Raw genomic sequence first — 20,645 nt, forward strand, 5'->3', positions numbered from 1 at the left:
ACCAGTAGCGCAGACACCTGCACAGTTCTGGAACTTCTCCTCTAATTTATTCTATATCCTTGTAATATTTTTATGTGATTATTGGTACAGTGGAACACCTTGAAGGATATACTTGTTATCAAATCTCCCAATATTTTCTATATCAGGAGCACAGCTTGTAGCCAGCAGGAAATTTAAAAATAACAGTGAGCTAAAATTACTTCCTGACAACCTGCCTGGGTATCAATGGCTGGACAGTATACTGGTTAAGCGCTCTGCCTTTGAAATGGACTAGGGTACAAATCCTGGCTAGGGTCAGTACCTATTCAGTAAGGAGTTAAAGGGAAGACTCCCTAACACTGCAGGGTGGCCTCTTGAGTGCGTTTCTGTGGCTGCAGCTCCTGAGCGCTTTGAGTCCGACCAGAGAAATGCGCTATACCAGGGGTGCCCACACTTTTTCGGCTCGCGAGCTATTGTAAAGCTTGCCGAGTCCAGGTGATGTTGCAGACTGCCCTCAGTGTAGGTAGCCAGGTAGCGGTGCCCTCAGTGTAGGTAGCCAGGTAGCTGTGCCCTCAGTGTAGGTAGCCAGGTAGCTGTGCCCTCAGTGTAGGTAGCCAGGTAGCTGTGCCCTCAGTGTAGGTAGCCAGGTAGCTGTGCCCTCAGTGTAGGTAGCCAGGTAGCTGTGCCCTCAGTGTAGGTAGCCAGGTAGCTGTGCCCTCAGTGTAGGTAGCCAGGTAGCTGTACCCTCAGTGTAGGTAGCCAGGTAGATGTGCCCTCAGTGTAGGTAGCCAGGCTGATGTGCCCTCAGTGTAGGTAGCCAGGTAGCTGTGCCCTCGGTGTAGGTAGCCAGGTAGCTGTGCCCTCAGTGTAGGAAGCCAGGCAGATGTGCCCTCAGTGTAGGTAGCCAGGTAGATGTGCCCTCAGTGTAGGTAGCGTAGGTGCCACTTACCTCCCTCCAGCTCCAGCAGGGGTGTGGCTCATCCTTGTCTTCCCTAATTCAGTCGCGGCAGGCTGGAGTGCAGAGCGATGGCTGAGGAGGGGCGGAGGGCAGCGTGTGTAGTTACGTTGTCCCCCAGCCATGATGTCACAGCCGCGCCGCCTCTCCTCTTCTGCTTCTCTATTGGCTAGCGGCCGGCAGCAAAATTTGATGGGAGCTGCCGGCCGCAAAATTTTATGTGATGCGGCCACATGGCCGCGTTCTACCTGATAGGCGGTCGCGATCTACCGGTAGATCGCGATCCACCTATTGGGCACCCCCGCACTATACAAATGTTTGGATTATGGATTACCGTAGTACTGGCCTAGGTATTCTGTAGTACTGATCCAAGCCCTATCCCATAGAGCCATATCAAGCCCTGCCATGCAATGATCAGGACCACAAAATCTGAAACTGCAGTCTGCATGTTGGATTGTTGCGGCTCTGTGAAATGTATACGCTATAGGCTCACTATACACCAGTGGTTTTTGATCTGCAGCCTGGCTTTTAGGGGCATAAAGAAAGGATTTACATATTTGGGAGTAATTCTTCAGTACAGGAAACTGTACTTGCTCACTTAAAGTGTACCGAAGGCGGATTAAAATAAAAAAAGTTATTAACTTACTTAAGAAGAAAGAAGCCTCTGGATTCTCTTGAGGCTTCCTACGTCCTCCTGGAGACTGTTGCCATGCGCGGACCCCAGACAAGACTTTGTTGAATAATGTATCATGGCAGTATTCCCACGCCATGTTATGAGCGGCTTTTGCTTACTGCTCATGTGCGGCAAGAGGAAGGCAGCCTCATTCTTCCAGAGGGTTCAGGGCAGCCCGGTGTATTAATGCAATCAGTAAAGGTGCTCATTCTAATTTTGCGGAATTGAAATTTCCTGCATTCTGATCAGAAATCTGCATTTCGAATTGCAAAATGGAAATTGTATTTCTGTGGAAATAGCCCATTACCGCAACTCTGTACTTTTAGCCCAATCTCAGAACTCGGAAGCATTGGACCAATCAGAGAATGCAGAGTCAACTCAGAAGTATTTGGCCAATCACAGGATACAAAAAAATTACCCAAAAAAGACTCCTCGGAAATCTGCAGAATCGGTAATAGGCATTGGTGGAAATTGGAATTTCCAACCATCCCTAGCAATCAGGCCACACACAGGACAACATGATCACACAGCAATGCAGTATCAATGCAATATCAGGCTTGTCTTTTCTGCAGATCTATAAATCTATTGGTTTTGAGTTTCCCTTATTTTTATTCATTCACTTTTATTACCAGCAGCTAAGATATCCTTTCTGTTTATTGCTTTTTAGAGTGTCTTTGAAGAGCTCCACAGGATTACATTCATTACGCATTTTGAGCACGAAAGACTAAAAATAACTTTAGAGGTAATGTACGGTTATTACTTGTATACATTTTTTTTGACTGCTAAGTTCAGTCATCTTGATCTTGTTATCACCAGGGCTGTGGAGTCGGTACAAAAATCTTCCGACTCCAACTCCGACTCTGGGTACCCAAAATGGCTCCGACTCCTTAGTTTAATACTTACCAAGGCTGTGGATTTTGTACAAAATCATCCGACTCCGATTCCTCAGTTTATGAAATCTCCGACTCTGGGTATCCAAAATTGCTCCGACTCCTCGACTCCAACTCTGACTCCACAGCCCTGGTTATCACCTCAGAGTTTTGATCTGAAATGTAAAAACTGAATTTTAACTAATTTGGACTAGGCTTACACAGACTGCTTATCCTTTTCTGCAATATGTATTTGTAGTATGACAGATGACACCAATGAATTAACTAGAATCCTAAAATGTTTTTATATAAAAATGACTTCTTGTAGTTATATACAAGAAATACACAAAAATTACATAAAAACAAGTAATCAAATGACAAAGAAAATCTAAAAACATAAGTATTGGCCATCTGAATTACATAAATTCCATACATGCCAAACACTCTCTTGAGGTAAACGAACTAGGATGCCTCCACCTGTGTGAGTTTCCTGAGCTTTGTGAACCTATATTTATACTGTACAAAGATTATTGGCAGGGAATCCCCTTTAATACCCACAATGCATTTATGTGAATCCCGAGTTGTAATACACCTGTTTTCCAGCTGCAGATGAACTTTCCTTTACCCCATGTTTAAACTTTATATTTTTATTTTTTTCAAGACACTGAGTTATCAGTCACACCAGATAAGCGCTGTTTCAAAACACTGCCATATACAGCCCATAGGAATGCAACGGAATGCAAATTGTTACATGAGTTATAAACCACATTAGATATGTATTTTTTCGAATACACATTAGAAATCATATAAGAATGTAGACTTTATCTAATTATAATACTTACAGCTGAGACATGAGAGTACATAAAGGAAACCTGAGACGTTATAAATAGAAGCACTGTAGAGAGAGTAGTGGATCGGCACAAGATGCTAGGCAGACCTTCAGGGGGTGTATGGTCACTCACTGTGCCTCCGGAGTAGTAGTCACTTGCCTTCCCAGAGACCAAAGTTTGGTCTCTGAGGAGGCTAGTGTTCTTGCAAAATGGCTGTCAGGCTGCCATTTGCTGTAGCTGTGTCTGTTAGGGTGGGATGAAATAAAGTGTGGTGTGCTTTGCAACTCAACTGGTGATATCTTCTTCTCTCCAAGTTTGGTTATAAATAGAAGCATTCATACTTAACTTACCTGGGGGTTCCTCCAGCCCCATGTGCTGTGCGGGCTCCCTCGCCATCCTCCTCTCCTGTAATATCTCCAGTCGCCATCAGTCACGCTGCACTATACATGCGCAGCCTGGCCATGCACACTCCCTTGTCGCACTTCTGTGGCCAGCATCGTTGTGTGCTTGCGCAGTTAGTCCTGCGCAGGCGCAGAACACTCCCGGTGACGCAATGCAGTGTGATTAAGTAGGACTGGAGCAATTACAGGAGAAGAGTGTACAAGAACAGAGGGGCCCATGAGAATGGCGAGGGAGCCCATGGAGTACATGGGTCAGAAATATTATTTTATGGATACCTATGTTTTCTCAGCTGTGTTTATTTTCATTTTTCACTGTCCTGCATTTCAGGCTGTCACATTACCATTCGTTGTGATCTCCAACCCCAATCAGTCCACACGAGCATGGGCTTCTGTGCTTTGGTTCAATCTGCTGAGTGAAGATCCTAAGGTAAGAGTCAATGCAAAAGCTCATACACACTTACCCGTACCTAAAGGTAAGCTATAACAGTTTTGGTGAGCATTTGTTTCTTATACAGTGGCTTGCAAAAGTATTCAGCCCCCTTGAAGTTTTCCACATTTTGTCATATTACTGCCACAAACATGAATCAATTTTATTGGAATTCCACATGAAAGACCAATACAAAGTGGTGTACACGTGGGAAGTGGAACGAAAATCATACATGATTCCAAACATTTTTTTACAAATCAATAACTGCAAAGTGGGGTGTGCGTAATTATTCAGCCCCCTTTGGTCTGAGTGCAGTCAGTTGCCCATAGACATTGCCTGATGAGTGCTAATGACTAAATAGAGTGCACCTGTGTGTAATCTAATGTCAGTACAAATAAAGCTGCTCTGTGATGGCCTCAGAGGTTGTCCAAGATAATATTGGGAGCAACAACACCATGAAGTCCAAAGAACACACCAGACAGGTCAGGGATAACGTTATTGCGAAATTTAAAGCAGGCTTAGGCTAGAAAAAGATTTCCAAAGCCTTGAAAATCCCACGGAGCACTGTTCAAGCGATCATTCAGAAATGGAAGGAGTATGGCGCAACTTTAAACCTACCAAGACAAGGCCGTCCACCTAAACTCACAGGCCGAACAAGGAGAGCGCTGATCAGAAATGCAGCCAAGAGGCCCATGGTGACTGGATGCGCTGCAGAGATCTACAGCTCAGGTGGGGGAATCTGTCCATAGGACAACTATTAGTCGTGCACTGCACAAAGTTGGCCATTATGGAAGAGTGGCGAGAAGAAAGCCATTGTTAACAGAAAAGCATAAGAAGTCCCATTTGCAGTTTGCCACAAGCCATGTGGGGGACACAGTAAACATGTGGAAGAAGGTGCTCTGGTCAGATGAGACTAAATTTGAACTTTTTGGCCAAAATGCAAAACGCTATGTGTGGCGGAAAACTAACACTGCACATCACTCTGAACACATCATCCCCACTGTCAAATATGGTGGTGGCAGCATCATGCTCTGGGGTTGGTACTCTTCAGCAGGGACAGGGAAGCTGTACAGAGTTGATGGGAAGATGGATGGAGCCAAATACAGGGCAATCTTGGAAGAAACCCTCTTGGAGTCTGCAAAAGACTTGAGACTGGGGCGGAGGTTCACCTTCCAGCAGGACAACGACCCTAAAAATAAAGCCAGGGCAACAATGGAATGTTTTAGTTTCAAATTTACTTTATTAATTCCAATATAGAAACGTACATACAATAAAGATGCTTATTGAATAGATAACTACATTAAAGCGGAATATAACCCTGAATTTCAACTTTGCTCTAAAACATTATTTACAGTATATTATATGCAACCAGCATTTTTTTTTTTACTAGACCAGCATTGGAAAGGTTACACAGGGCTTTAAAGTTCCTGGAGATTTCTGCAGACGCATCCAAAGCTGACATAGATACATTTTGTTTACATAAATGTATCTAAGTGTTGAATGTGACTCATCTCTCTCACTGAGAAGGAGTTGGAGGACAGCCAAAGAGTGTGTAACATTTCTCAATAGATACATATAACTAAATACAATGTAACAATCTGAATTTCTGCATATCTCTCCACGGAACTTTAAACCTCTGTGTTTAACCCTTCCAATGCTGGTCTAGTAAAAAAAAATGCTTTTTGCATATAATATGCTGTAAATAATGTTTTAGAGCAAAGTTGAAATGCAGGGTTATATTCCGCTTTAAGTTATACAGGTCATATAAGAAAAACTTATGGTAGTATGATATTATATAAAAGCCTGAATTATGTATTTTTAATAAGGATAATAGTGTAGAACGATCAAGTATTAATATTTAAACAATGGTAATATGCCAACAAGTGCTAAAGGCTGTATTTAGTATGGTTAGAGATGCGTAGGGCATAAGGGAGAACAGGGTACCTTTAATAATCAATGAGGTATTTATAGATTGTACACCAAATGAGAACAAGAAGACAATGTTAGGTTGACTTATTATTTTAAAACTGTTCGAGTGCTTGTTTAATATTTGAAGAGGTAACATTACTAAGCCATGGTTGCCAAATTTTATCAAAATGGTGGACTCTATCCATCAGGTTAGCCTTAATTTTTTCGTTAAGCATGGTCTCCTGCATTTTATCCAAGACGCATCGATAGATGAGTGCTTGCTGACACCATTGAGATGCAATGTAGGTTTTAGTAGTTGCCAGCAAACTGTATGAGCTTATGATAAGCATGAGGAATATATTGTACCCGGAGTTTGGCAACCCCTGAAACAAGAGGAGGGATTTTCTGGTGATATTTGCTGCAGTTTTGTGGGAACTAAATAACTACGGTGTAGAACTCTAAGGGAGACCTCCATGTTTGTAACCTGGAGGCTACCCTTGGATAGGGTGTCCATACATTGCATCCAGTCTTCTTTATCTAATGTTTTACCACAATCAAGCTCCCAGGCAAGTTGAAAGGGAAGCTTATTTTGGGATGTGGTAGAATTAAAGGAAGAATATAGGGTGGATAACATGCCTCTGCATAAAGGATCCGATCTGCAGATGTTCTCTAGAAAAGTAGACCTTGAAGTTTGGTTAGTGAGGCATAGTGATTTCGCAAAGTGAATAATTTGAAAAGCTCTAAATCTTTCATTCAAGGGTATTGACAGTTGTAGCTGTAAGGAGGCCAATGCAGGGGCACGCCCACCCTGTGTTATATTGCCCAAGGTTTTAATATTTTTAGCGGTCCACCATCTAAACAGGAGAGGGCCATGCCCTCCTGGGAAGTCTGGATTGTTGAAGAGTTCTACAAGCTGTGATGGTTTAGCTTGCAAATTATGCTTATAACGAACTTTTTTCCATAAAGATAGGGTGAGGTAGGTATATGGAGAAAGTATCGCAATGTTTTTAATGGTTTTGAGAGAGGACCATAGCAGGCCTCTCCAATTCAGAGGGCGGACCAGAGCATCCTCCAAAGAGAGCCATCTGGGTCTCTTGCTTTCAGCAAATATCATGGGCAGGAAGGCCAGCTGGGAAGCCAAATAATACTTATAGAGGCATGGCACCGATAAACCCCCTTCTTTTTTATGCATCATCATCACTTTACGGTTGATATGTGGGTGCCTATCATTCCATATGAATTTAAAGATGTTTTTTGTAGCCTTTCTAACATTCCCTTAGTCAAGCAGACTGGGAGGGTTCGAAATAAATACATAAGTTTTGGTAAAAGGGTCATTTTTACTGCAGTTACCCTGCCTGCCCAAGATATTTTATAACCCTTCCATTGCTGCAGAAGTTCTTCTAAATGCTTTAGCATTGGTATATAGTTCCAGTGATATAACCTATCAGGGTCGGAGGAGATCTTAAAGAGAAACTCCGACCAAGAATTGAACTTTATCCCAATCAGTAGCTGATACCCACTTTTACATGAAAAATATAATGATTTTCACAAACAGACCATCAGGGGGCGCTGTATGACTGATTTTGTGCTGAAACCCCTCCCACAAGAGGCTCTGGTACCGTACGGTACTCTGGGCAAACTGCCACAATGTAACAATGACACACACAGGAAATGGCTGTTTATAGCTGTCTGTTAAAGCCAGAACAGCTACATAATCTGCCCACAGTAACAATGTCACCATGTAATACATGTCAGAATGTGAATCTGGGAGAGGAAAGATTTTACAATGAGCAAACTCTGACTAAATCATGTATACATAATTATTGTAAAGATTAAGCACCTTTTTATATTAAATTATTTTCACTGGAGTTCCTCTTTAACCCCAAGGTACTTCAAGTAGTGAGGCTGGTATCTAAAGTTAAAAATGTTGGAGATATATTCTCCCATTTCCTTAGGAAAGTTACTAAATAAGGCTTCTGACTTTTCATAATTTAATTTTAGTCCTGATAAGGATTCAAAACATTTAAGTTCTTTTAGTAGGTTAGGGAGGGATATGACCGTATTCGTAAGAGTTAACATAACATCGTCTGCAAATAGCGACAATTTAAATTCGTGTGTATGGATCTTATAGCCTTGGATATTTATGTTAGATCGTATAGAGTTTGCTAGGGGTTCCATCATGATAGCGAAGATGGCTGGTGAAAGGGGACACCCTTGACGGGTCCCACGTTGAATCTTGATAGGTTGAGAGGACGGTGCTGGTAGTTTTAGATGAGCAGATGGGAAGGAATATAATTGTTGTATTATGTGAAGCAGTTCACCTGTGATACCTATGTGTTTGAGTGTCTGCAGCATATAATCCCATGAGATGGTGTCGAAGGCCTTTTCAATGTCCAAGGCCAACGACACCACCTGGGTCTTGGTTGCTTTAGCATGTTGAAGGATATTGGTGATTCTTCTGATGTTGTCAGGGGCTTGGCGAAATGGGATGAAGCCGACCTGATCTAAATTGATCAGGTCTGGTAGGAGTGGATTAAGTCTAGAGGCCATGATGCCTGTGAGGACTTTATAATCTATGTTGAGTAAGGCTATTGGGCGATGCTTTTTAGGTAATAAAAGATCTCTATCAGGTTTAGGGCATACTGTTAAATGGGCTTCTAAGAACTCATAGTGTTTAAGGGGATGTTTTCGTAAATGATTATAGCAGTTGGTAAGATGAGGAAGAAGTTGGGGTAGAAATTTCTTATAATATAAAGAACTCAGACCATCTGGTCCTGGTGCCTTGTGTAGTTTTAATTTCTTAATTGTTTGGGCTATTTCCTCAGAGGTGAATTCTTTGTTTAAATTTTTAGTTATAGCTGGTGTTAGCCTTGGAAGGGAGCTGGACTTAAGGTATTCTTCTAGTGGAATTTGTGGAGATTAGGCAGGCTTGGAATATAGCTCAGAATAGTATTTATGAAAGATATTATATATTTTTTCTGGGTTACTCGTTATACGACCTGAGGGGTCCCTGATTTTAGAGATTACATTCATTTTCCGTTGGTTCCTCAGCTTGGCTGCCAGCCAAGCGTCAGGTTTATTCATGTATCTATAGTACCGGGCTTTGGTCATTCTTAGGGCTTTATCTGTAGAGCGTGCTAATAAGACATCTAGTTGTTGTTTGGTCTCTTGTATTTGCTTTAAGAGGTATAAGGATGGGTCATCTGCGTGGAGGTTTTGCAGTTGACAACGTCGGTATTGCATATTTATTAGGTCTGATTTAAATTTTTTGTTCCTTTGGGCGGCTAATTTTATCAGGTGGCCTCTTATAACGGCCTTATGGGCCAGCCATAAAGTAGTTGGGGAGATCTCCTCCGACCTGTTCTCTTGAAAGTAAGTGTCTAGGGTTTCAGCTATATGTGTTCGTGAGTCCTTATTGAGTATTAAAGATTCATTAATCCTCCACCATGGGCGAGTCATTACTTTCATCTTCATGTCAATGCAAAGCACAAGAGTATCATGATCTGAGACCGAGTTTGGAATGTGGCGTAAGTAATGCAATTGAGGTACCACTGAAGTAGTAACTAGAAAATGATCGATTTTAGCATAGGTGCCATGAGAGCTGGAGTAGTGGGTATAACTTTTTTTTACTACCATAGAGCTCTCTCCATACATCAACTAGAAAGTTTTCCTCAAGAGATGATATGAGTTGGTTACGTTGATTCTTAGATAGTTTATCTCCTGATGGGTGAGACTTGTCTAGGGTATCGTTAAGTGTTAGATTAAAGTCGCCACACCAAATAAACATTGTTTCAGGCGGGACCTCTACCTTCTTTTGCATTGACATGAAGTGTTTATACGCATGTTCAGGTGGGGCGTAGGAGTTCATGAGGTGAATCTTCTGGTTAAATAGTGAGCCTTTTAAAACTATGTAGCATCCTTCTGGATCTGAGGTCACTGAATCTGTTACCCATGGTAGGGATTTCTTAATTAATATAGCTACACCTCTATGCTTTTTGCTAGCATTTGCTGTAAAAATTGTTTTGTAGCTTTTATGGAAGTAATTTGGTTGGGATGTAGAGGAAAAGTGTGTCTCCTGGAGACATATGATATCTGGCGAGTGTTGTGCAAGATTCAGAAACAGTTTCCCTCTCTTTGAGGGGGAGTTTAGACCCCTAGTGTTTAAAGAAATTATTTTCAGGGTAGACATTGTAGAGTATTAGAACAGGTTCTCAATTTAGACAGTGCACAATTGACTGTGAGGTACCTTTTGGGGTTAAAGGAAATAAAAAACCAAACAATAACATAAACAGAGCAAAAATATAAAGCTGCTTCATATAACAGGGTATTATACCCTGGGTAGGTCAGGAATGGGAGGCAGAAGTACAAAAATAAAATACTACCTCCTATCATTAAACCTGACATTAGGGTGGAGAAACAATAGAAACCCGAGTGGAGCTGGGTGAATATTATCTTAAGGGGAGGAGAGAATAACTTACCTATCATTATTTTTAGCTACAATGGAATGTTTTACAACAAAACATATCCATGTGTTAGAATGGCCCAGTCAAAGTCCAGATCTAAATCTAATCGATAATCTGTGGCAAGATCTGAAAACTGCTGTTCACAAACGCTGTCCATCTAATCTGACTGAGCTGGAGCTGCTTTGCAAAGAAAAATGGGCAAGGATTTCCGTCTCTAGATGTGCAAAGCTGGTAGAGACATACCCTAAAAGACTGGCAGCTGTAATTGCAGCAAAAGGTGGTTCTACAAAGTATTAACTCAGGGGGCTGAATAATTACGCACACCCTACTTTGCAGTTATTTATTTGTAAAAAATGTTTGGAATCCTGTATGAGTTTCGTTCCACTTCTCACGTGTACACCACTTTGTATTGGTCTTTCATGTGGAATTCCAGTAAAATGGATTCAGGTTTGTGGCAGTAATATGACAAAATGTGGAAAACTTCAAGGGGGCCGAATACTTTTGCAAGCCACTGTATATTTATATAAAAATTGCAACAGAAACTCAGTAAGTTGAAATAGCTCTAAGTATGGCAGATGTAAGGGTGGGGCTTAGGCTGATGATGTGAAAAGGGAGGCATGGTGGAAAACAATATGGCACAGCAGGTAGAAGCATTACAATGCTAAAATATTTTGCCAATAAATGTGGTGATGGTGCTAATACCTACCCAGAATGATGCCACTCCGATGTTTGTCTTCCCACATCCACTAAGTTGTAATGCCTCCTGAATAATGTGGGAGATATTGTTCTGCCCCCTGTCATGCTTCCTCTAAGGGCACACTACAGTTACCTAGTGTCTCTGTGCTCCATAGCTGCCACAGGTGCTATCTTCTGTAGACGTGAAACTGGGTCTACAAAACAGTCAAGTTAAGCAGTTTTCATTACATTTGTCTGTGCTTTCTTGTAGGATGTGACCTTTTTCTGCAAACCTCGAGATGCCCCTTGGACTCTCCTGGCAAATGCCATCAGCTGGCAGTTCTCATGCTGCACTCAGAGGGGCTTGAATGAAAAACAGCTGGAAATGCTGGGCGAGAAACTTTGTGGTAAAGTTTTTTTTCTTTAGTCCTGTATTTTTATTTATTGGTGTTCTCTGTTGTGCACCAGAAACAACACTTGATTAAATTTTGTTTCTTATATTATATTTATTTTGTCCTGTTCAAAGGATAGTATCATATTAGGGCCCTTTTCCACTGGCAGGAGGGATGCGATGTGACTATCATATTGCATCACTTCCTGTCCGCGTCACTTCCGTATTTCCTGATGCGGAAGTGTATAGGAGGAGACGACAGGCGGACGCGGCTGTGCGAGAATCTGCTTGCTCTGCAGATTCTCTGATTGCTCCGCATAACCAGCACGCAATGGAAACTGTTCCAATACCATGCATTGGTTTCAGTACAGCCGAGGTGTGATGCGTAGCCTCATCGCACTGGGTGTAGTGGAAACAGGCCCTAAAATAACAACACAGTTGGGATGTTGGCCACCTCTCGCCTCTCGAGCAAAGACGATTCCCTCTACATACACAGTGGCTGCTTGTATCTCTCCAAAGAGCTACAGAGCTGACAGCGACGTGTGATATGCGGACCCTGCTCCCCCTTCCAACTGGCTCCAGGGTAGAGCAGGAAGTCTCGCTGTGGAGCTGCAGAACGTTCTCAACTGCCAGAGCTTAACGGGGAGTGAGTGTGGCTGGCCTGCATATGCGCAAAAGAGTGCGACTGGCCAGATTAACAGAGGTGATAAGGTGAGAATGGAGCAGCAGGAGAGGATGGCAAGAGAGCCCACGCACCGCATGGGGCTGGTGGAAGCCCCAGGTAAGTATAAATGCTTCCCTATTCAAAGTCTCAGGTTTCCTTGAGTCTTGAGTTGCAGTCATTCATCTACTCTTTGTTGTCTCCTAGTGTGTCTAGGCCTTTTCAGACTGCCCCCCCCCCCCCCATGTGCATGCACATACACCTGCGCATATACATATACACGTACACACCGCACTATACTGTAGAATTATTTAGAAGAAAATCTCTACAAAGATTTTGTTGACAAGATTTTTAAAATGGTGTAATTTTGAAAGTAACATTTGTATTGCTTTCAGTTTATCTAGATAAGCCATTCTTTTTGCACTCACAGGTACAGTGCCTACACAGAAGAGCACCGTGAAGTGGAGGAAATTTTCAAAGGTGAGGTTCCTTGTTGAAATGCACAAAATGTCTGATTTATTAACCTCCTTGGCAGTAACAGCGAGTCATGCAAGCCAGTAGCGGTAATCCCGAGCCTGACTCGGGTTAGCTGTCAGGAGTGTACTGACATTGCATTAAAGTGAACGCACGTTCAAGCCTGTGGAGTGCATCCTTCGGTGTTTTAAGCCTATCTCTGTGTGGAGCAGGTGTGGTGAACCTGCTTGAGGGATTGCACCGGCCATAGCACTCTCCTGAACCAGGATTGAGTGTGTCATAGGAGTGACCAGTCTGTTTGCATCCGTCAGGAGGTATAGGGAGACAGTGCAACGTAGCAGGCGTTTCAACTCCATACGTATGAAATCGCCGCTGGGAGACTTGAGCACAGGATACAGCCGATATACGGCCTACCCTGCTCCTGCACAAGTCCCGGCGGTGTTAATTACTATTCCACGTGGATAGTGGGGAATGATGTAATTCGGCTTCCAGCTATTGCTGGCGGACGACTTACAGTGTTTTAAAAGTACCTTCAGCTCAGTCTTCTGACGGCCCCGAAGTTACTCACTGTGCGTCGCTATAGCCATAATTCCTATTGCTGTCTATGGGAGCGCCGGCTGCGCCGAAATCTCCTGCGCTGTATTCCACATGTTCAGCTCACCTCCCCCAGGATCCAGATGCTGGCAGCCATTGTTCTTCCAGTCCTCCTAGGCTCAGGTCCATTGGGTGAGATTGCAGTTTGTCATCATGACGACAGATGGCGATCTCACTATAGGGTTACAGCACCACCCGGAGGACTGCGGGAACCTGTGCAGGGCTGCTGCAGATCTCACTGCGGTATGATTTTTTTCCTCGTTTTAGGGTCTAAAAGCCTGTGAAAAAATTGCATTGCTTATAGGGCTTGATTCACTAAGCTGCACTGCTAAAGCAGCGCACTTTAATGTGAAGGAGCGGCCGCTAATGCATGCCTTACATAGCAGCGCTCGCTGCTATTTGAGGAGCGTGCCTTCCTTATGAGCGGGCCTTCCTATACATAGTTACTATTCACATTAAGGTACCCTGCAGCTTAGTGAATCAAGCCCATAGACTCTAAAATCTGGAAATAATCATACAGCAGGGAGGTTAACTATTAGACCGTTTACAATGAACCTGTGAGGCTTGACTGTACAAATGTTGCCATTTTATTGTACAGTATGATCTTTTGTGACCTCCACAACCGAGTTTTCCAAATATTGCTGGAGTGCATAGTGGATACACTATGTATTTGCCCTGCCCTCTTCAGTACTTTTACAAAAGGCTCTCATACTCAAATGTAAACATAACAATAACATTTCTATAGCGTTTTTCTCCCATAGGACTCAAACCGCTTAGGCTCTCTCATATTCAGAATTTGATAGTAGGATAAAGTTTTAACACAACAAAAAATATACTTCTGCAAATGCCAAACTGAACAGGTGGGTTTTCAGTCTGGATTTAAACATGTTCAGAGATGGAGCTGTCCTGATCTGCTGTGGTAAGGGGTTCCATAATGTAGAAGCAGCATGACAGAAGGCTCTGGGACCAAAAGTTTCGAGGTGGACTCTGGGTATCACTAGATTATTAGAACCTTTGGATCTGAGAGTGCAAGGATTGCTACGCAGCTGCAACTTTTCTTTCAAGACAAGACAAATAACATTTATATTGCGCTTTTCTCCTTGCGGACTCAAAGCAGCAGAGCAGCAGCCACTAGGGCGCGCTCTATTGGCAGTAGCAGTGTAAGGGAGACTTGCCAAAGGTCTCCTACTGAATTAGTGCTGGCTTACTGAACAGGCAGAGCCGAGATTCGAACCCTGGTCTCCTGTGTCAGAGGCAGAGCCCTTAACCATTACACCATCCGCCAACTGCCTTCATGTATACAGGGCCCAGATTATGTAGTGATTTAAATGTCAGTAGGCCGATCTTGAATAGGATCCTCTATGTTATGGGTAGCCAGTGAAGGGAGTGCAGGACTGGTGTTATGTGGCAGTGATGGGGTTGGTTAGTCAACAGTCTGGCAGCGGTATTCTGTATCAGCTGTAGGCAGTACAAGTCCTTTTTTGGAAGGCCAATGTAGAGAGCATTACAATAGTCTAGGTGGGATGTAATGAAGGCATGAACTAACACTGGCAGATCTTTGGGGGGGGGGGGGGGGGGGGTTTAGGGAATAAGGTGCTTGATTTTCGTGATGTTCTTCAGGTGGAAATAGGATGATTTTACCACAGCAGAGATATGAGTTCTGAAGTTTAAATCCCCATCAATTATAACTCCCAGGCTATGCACATGCTCAGAGCTGTGTAGATCTGTGCCTTCTATTCCCAGTGGTGAAGACTGAGATGAAGTTGTTTTTTTGCCATGTGCTGCCGTCGATCAGAAAGACTTCAGTTTTATCTGCATTTAGTTTCAACCAGTTGTGACTCATTCATTGCTGTAGTTCGGCTAAGCAGGCGTTTAACGTTGGACTTGGGCCGGCCCCCCAGGCTTGAAGGAAAGATATAGTTGGGTGTCGTCAGCATAGCAGTGGTATGTAAGGCCATGTTTTTTAAATCGTTTTCCGAGCGGTAACATGTAAATTGTGAAAAGTAGGGTAGAAAGGATTGAGCCCTGCGGCACCCCATACTTAAGTGGTTCGGAGTGGACAGGAAATGCCCCATAGACACTTTTTGGGTTCTGCCACTCAAAAAGGATTGGAACCACTGGAGAACTATGCCATCAATGCCACAGTATTCCTGTAGCCTGTTTATCAAGATGTCATGGTCAACTGTATCAATGGCTACAGAAAGGTCTAGCAGTATCAGGATAGAGCACTCTCCTCTGTCTCTTGCTATGAGCAGTGGGTTGCAGATTTGGACGAGGGCAGTTTCAGTGCTGTGATGTTTCCTGAAACCAGACTGGAACGGGTCATAAATGTTGTTCTGAACGATTTTGGCTTCTAGCTGGAGGTATACGGCTTTTTCAATTACTTTCCCCAGAAAGGGAAGGTTAGAGACAGGTCTGTAGCTAGTCATTGCATCTGGGTCCAGGGAAGGTTTTTTGAGGAGAGGCCTGATTTTTTTTTTGAGGAATACCGGTATAAATAGGTCGGGGCACTTCAGCATGAATTGTGTTGGATCAGGATCCAGGTCACAGGTTGTTTGGCGGAGGTGAAGGAGAATTCTAGATGTGACATCTTCATCAATTACCTTGAAGTTTGACCAAGGTGTTACGCTGTCTCTGCTAATGGTCTTTTGCGCTATATTAGGCTCAGATGCTGTAAGTTGGATGGCGGACAATGTAGCATGGGTTATCTTTGGGTTTGTACATGACAATTTAATACTCTTACCTTGCACTGCTGGACTCTCAGGATCATATTTCAGCTAGGATATTATCTGAGTGAAGTTTGTAAGTTCTCCTGTGTTTGCATGGGTTTCTTTCAGATGATCTGGTTCCCTCCTACATCCCAAAAACATACTGCTAGGTTAGTTAGCTTCTTCACCAGACATTGGGCATGATTACAGAAGCTTTTTCACCTGTTTCCATCTGTTTTCACGTTATCTATGTTACTTTTTTAAGCTCCCAAAGAGCAAAAATATAATATAGATCACCCATTGGTGCATTCAGTGGTTGCCTAGCTCGGCAAGCTGTGTTTGTGAGTATACCATTCTGTCAATCAATAACCTGTATACCATCAATTTTACACTATTGGGGCTCCCGAATCTTCCTTTTTGTCTCTACATAATATAATTAAGGTAAGAAAAGTAATATTGAAATGAAGATAATAAGGAACAACTTACCTTGAGTGATTATTTTGCTTGTAAATGTGCTGAAAGGTTATTTTTATCAATTAGGTGATAAATAAGTCATTGATGAGAAGTTTTGTGAATAGAGCCCATTCTCGCATACACTGAGGAAGGCAGATGCAGGGCACAGAACCACAGACTTCCTGTTCCGCCATGAGAGACTGAAAAAGTAAATCGAAAAATATTCAGATCACAAATATGAAAACAGATGGCAGCCATGTCTTTATTACCACTCTTTGGCCCTTATTCAATTCCATTTTTCTCCTAAGTTTTCTCCTAGGTGATATTTTTACTCCTCTGTAATAAAATGCCTTTTAAACTACCATCAAGCAAGACAATACTCAGGATAATTTTGATACAACTTTTTCACCTACTTTTTGGTAGTTTTTCACTTGCAGAGTGATGTAAAGTATTATAAACAGAAAATGAAAAGTTAACTGGTAGGAGAAACTTGGGAGAAAATGTGAATTGCATATGGGCCAATGTCTTTGAAGCCACCAGCAAGCAACGAGATACTCAGAATAATTTTGACAGTATGCTGAAGGGAATCTGAAGCCTACATTAAAAAAAAAAAAAAAACGATACTTACCTAAGGAGAGGGAAGGCGTTGGGTCTGATAGAGCCTTCCCGTTCCCCTCCTCATCCCCCTCAGGCTCCTCCATTCAAATGTCCCGGCTCGGGAGGCGTCGGAAATCTTCGGAAGCCTCAGTGCTCACGAAGACAGGCAGCTCTGTACTGCAAGTGTGCTAGAGAGTGTGCTTGGCGTGCACAGTATGGAGCAGAGCCAGAGTGCTCTTGAAGACTTCTGAAGCCCACCCGCAGCGGAAGAGAGCAGTCTCCAACCGATTGGAGCCAGTGCAGGAACGACGGGTCAAGGAGAGGACCCAGAGCCTTTCCTCTCCTTAGGCATGTATCTGTTTTTTTCATTTAGATTTAAATTCTGTAAGGTATAAAGGATAAGTTTGAAGTTCATCTTTATTCAGTGGTTGATGGAGAATTTCTTACACCAGGATAAAATGAAAGGATTTTCATTCACCTTTTGGGTATGGTTTGATGCGACTGTCAAGCTTGTGAAAGAGCACCTGCAAAACATCTGGAATGATGGGTAATTATTGCATGTTGTACTTTTTGCAATGTTTAGATGTATGGCGCATGTGACCTTCTCATTTTAAAGGGCCAGTGTAGTAGAAATTGTGGCATTCTGCTATTCATGTAATAGGAGCATGATACTGTGAAGAAACGCGGAAAAGCCGCCCCAAGTGTTAAGGGTGAGGCGGCTGTTTCCGCATCCAACATGGCGGCACAACGCGTTTGTACGCATGGCGATGCCTCTGACATGGTGGTTGGACGCGGGGAGTCCGCCGCTTGCTTGGATAGCGGTGCGGCGGCCCCCGCGCCCGAATCGGCTGATGCTTTGCAAAACATGTCTGGTGTGGCTGGGACTGCTAGTCCACACAGGTTCAGAAGGATGCGCGCGCGCTGAAAGGCAGAGCTTATATGACAGCCAGAGAAGAGTCAGCTGACCAAGCTGGTCAGCTGACATTTTTACCATCCTCCATTGGTCCAGCACTTAGGGGTGGTGCTGGAGAGCGCTGTGGTATATATACTGGGTGCTGGTCATTTCTCTGGTGTCTGGCGTTGCGATCACTACGTGGTAGCACTCAGACCTTGTCTGTATCTGTGTTCTAGCATAGTTTCCAAAGGTGTTGACGATCACGGAACTCACACCTTAGCGTCAGGAATATTGAACTGTATTATTTGTTATGACCTTCTACCTGCCTGACTATCCCTCTGAACTCTGATTCTGTACCTTGCTATTTCTGATATCCTGTTGCCAAACTCTGCTCGTTCCTGGACTCTGTATCTGCCTCCTGATTCTGTACCTTGTTATTCTGATACTCCATTGCCAAACCCTGCCTGTTCATTGGATTCCGTATCAGTCTCCTGAATCTGTAGCTTATCTGTCTGTGTGTTAACGACCTGGCTTGCCCGACCTCGAGAACTGACCTTACTGTTAGAGGCAGTTCCCAGACCTGTTAGTGACACCCTCTCACTGGTGTCACTCACACTCTGTCCTTCCTACTCTCAGCCTATCTCCTCCCCCGGGAGAGTCTAGGCCTACGGAAGGAACATACTTCTGTGCAGTACTCAAAGTATTGCTGTTGCACTTTACACTCACTTGGTATCTCAGGTGTCCAGAGGTTAGTAGATATATCTGATTATCGGTGATACTGCAGATCATCGATAATCGGGTATATTCTGTATTCTCGGTGATACTGCAGTTCACCGGTAATCAGACCCTCTCTGTGTTACACCGATCGTTACAGATACGTTCGTCAGTGTACATTATGTCTAAGAAATGGGTCAGAAATGCTACTTCCTAAAGCTACATACTCACGGGGGACAATTGTCCCCCGTAGCATGCGCATACGCGAACAGGGAGCGACAGCTCCCTGCCGGCGACAGCTGTCCACACGTCTCGCCAGAAAGGCAGAGACGCGGCGGAAGCTGTTTGTGAATGGAGCATCCCCCAGCCAGATGCTCCATTCACTCCCGTAGGTCTCCTGTCGCTAGCCCGCGTACTCACGCGGGACTAGCGACAGTTCCGGCGAAGTCGCGGCGACAGCTGTAGCCGGTGATTGAGGGGCGCGCGTGTTATACACACGGGCGACCTGTCGTCGCAACACGCGCGTGCCACGTGGCTGCGGCGACGGCCTGGGCCTTTATAACTGTCATGTGAGCAGTTAACGGAGTGGGATCTCTCCATGGACATGTTTAACAAAGCTCAAAGTACAGGATTTGCAGATAGGAAGGCCTTAGACCAGTCCAACAGGTAGTGGAAGGTATTAAGATTTAGGTAGAAACGTCCTACACTGAGCAGCACAACTAAGTTACTCCAGATGTGAGATTCCACAGATGGTGGTAGAACATAACAGGGTTAACATGCTGCAGAATTTCCAGATTCAGACATACAGACATCTACTGGCCAATCAACTAGACATCATTATAACAGACAAAGAACAGAAAGACATTGGTGATAATAGACATAGTGGTGCCCAGTGTAAGCAAAATCAGGAAGGAGTAGGAGAAGCTGGAGAAGTACCAGGGCATTAAAGAGTAACCACAGAGTATGTGCTAAAGGACCACACCAGCAAAAAAGTAAGCAGTTAAATTCTGACAGAACTAACAGGTTTTGGACTAGTCCATCTCCTCATGTTTTCAAAAGCATTTCCTGAATGGCAGTTGCTAAGTCTACCTGCTAAAATAATAAGATACCAGCCAGTCCCCCTAGTCGCTTGCATACTATTTTGCAGTTAAACTTAGCAACTGCCATCTAGGAAATGCTTTTGAAAACAAAGAAAACCCTGAGAATCCCACATGAGGAAATTGACTAGTCTAAAACCTCTCAATTTGGACAGATTTTAACTGCTTACTTTTTTTGGTGGAGTGGACCTTTATGTGGAACCAAAAGTGCTCCATATGGTGATAAAAACACTTGAGGTTAAGGCTACAAAGCAGTACTAGGATGAGGCACAGAATCATCAGAAACAAGCCACACATAGCTGGTGAGAAGAGAAATACATTTAGCATTTGCTATGTGCACATGCTAAATGTTCATCTCCCACAGCAATCACTTATGATCTTTACAGGCAGCAAATATGAATGGATACAGATGTGTCCTAACATTGGTGGTCTCCCTTTCATGAATAATTTAATAGTATTTGGCCAACTGATGTTGTAGTCCCGTTGCGAGCTGCAGTGCAACTTATCCTCTTTTTAATAGAATTGAATGGGCTGCTAGTCAGAGAACTGCTTAGGTCATCAATATATTGCTCATCAGTTGCCTGAAGCAATTAAGAAGGATTATATTGGGGGACTCTTATCCCATGCATGTTTGTTGCTTTAGGCACAGGGTACGGGCACATTCAAGTTAATCACGGGCTGCTGGAAGATGAGAAGTGGGTGATGGAAATTGATGCTCATGGTAGCTTTAGTCAATGAGTCCTCAAGCCTTCATTTGCAGCATTTACAACCTTGTAGATCTTGGGCATTCTAGCTTTCAGTTTGCTAGGGTGATCTGATGAGATTTCACCACACTTTTCCTGAAGCACCTCCCAGACTTTGGATTTGCTTCATGGGTGCTT

General features: G+C 43.4%; 1 protein-coding gene across 2 annotated transcripts in view; it reads left to right on the plus strand.

Moving 5' to 3' along the window:
* Positions 1-20,645, plus strand: part of LOC137544107 (signal transducer and activator of transcription 2-like) — a 157,307-nt gene that overhangs the window by 120,149 nt on the left and 16,513 nt on the right. For both annotated transcript variants that reach the window (XM_068265176.1, XM_068265175.1), the window contains exons 15-19: positions 2,275-2,349; positions 4,036-4,134; positions 11,452-11,587; positions 12,663-12,712; positions 17,511-17,605. In XM_068265176.1, the coding sequence (XP_068121277.1) occupies positions 2,275-2,349; positions 4,036-4,134; positions 11,452-11,587; positions 12,663-12,712; positions 17,511-17,605 (455 nt within the window). The remainder of the gene's footprint in view (positions 1-2,274; positions 2,350-4,035; positions 4,135-11,451; positions 11,588-12,662; positions 12,713-17,510; positions 17,606-20,645) is intronic.

This window comes from Hyperolius riggenbachi, chromosome 2 (genome assembly GCF_040937935.1).
Source record: "Hyperolius riggenbachi isolate aHypRig1 chromosome 2, aHypRig1.pri, whole genome shotgun sequence".
Classification (NCBI taxonomy): domain Eukaryota; kingdom Metazoa; phylum Chordata; class Amphibia; order Anura; family Hyperoliidae; genus Hyperolius; species Hyperolius riggenbachi.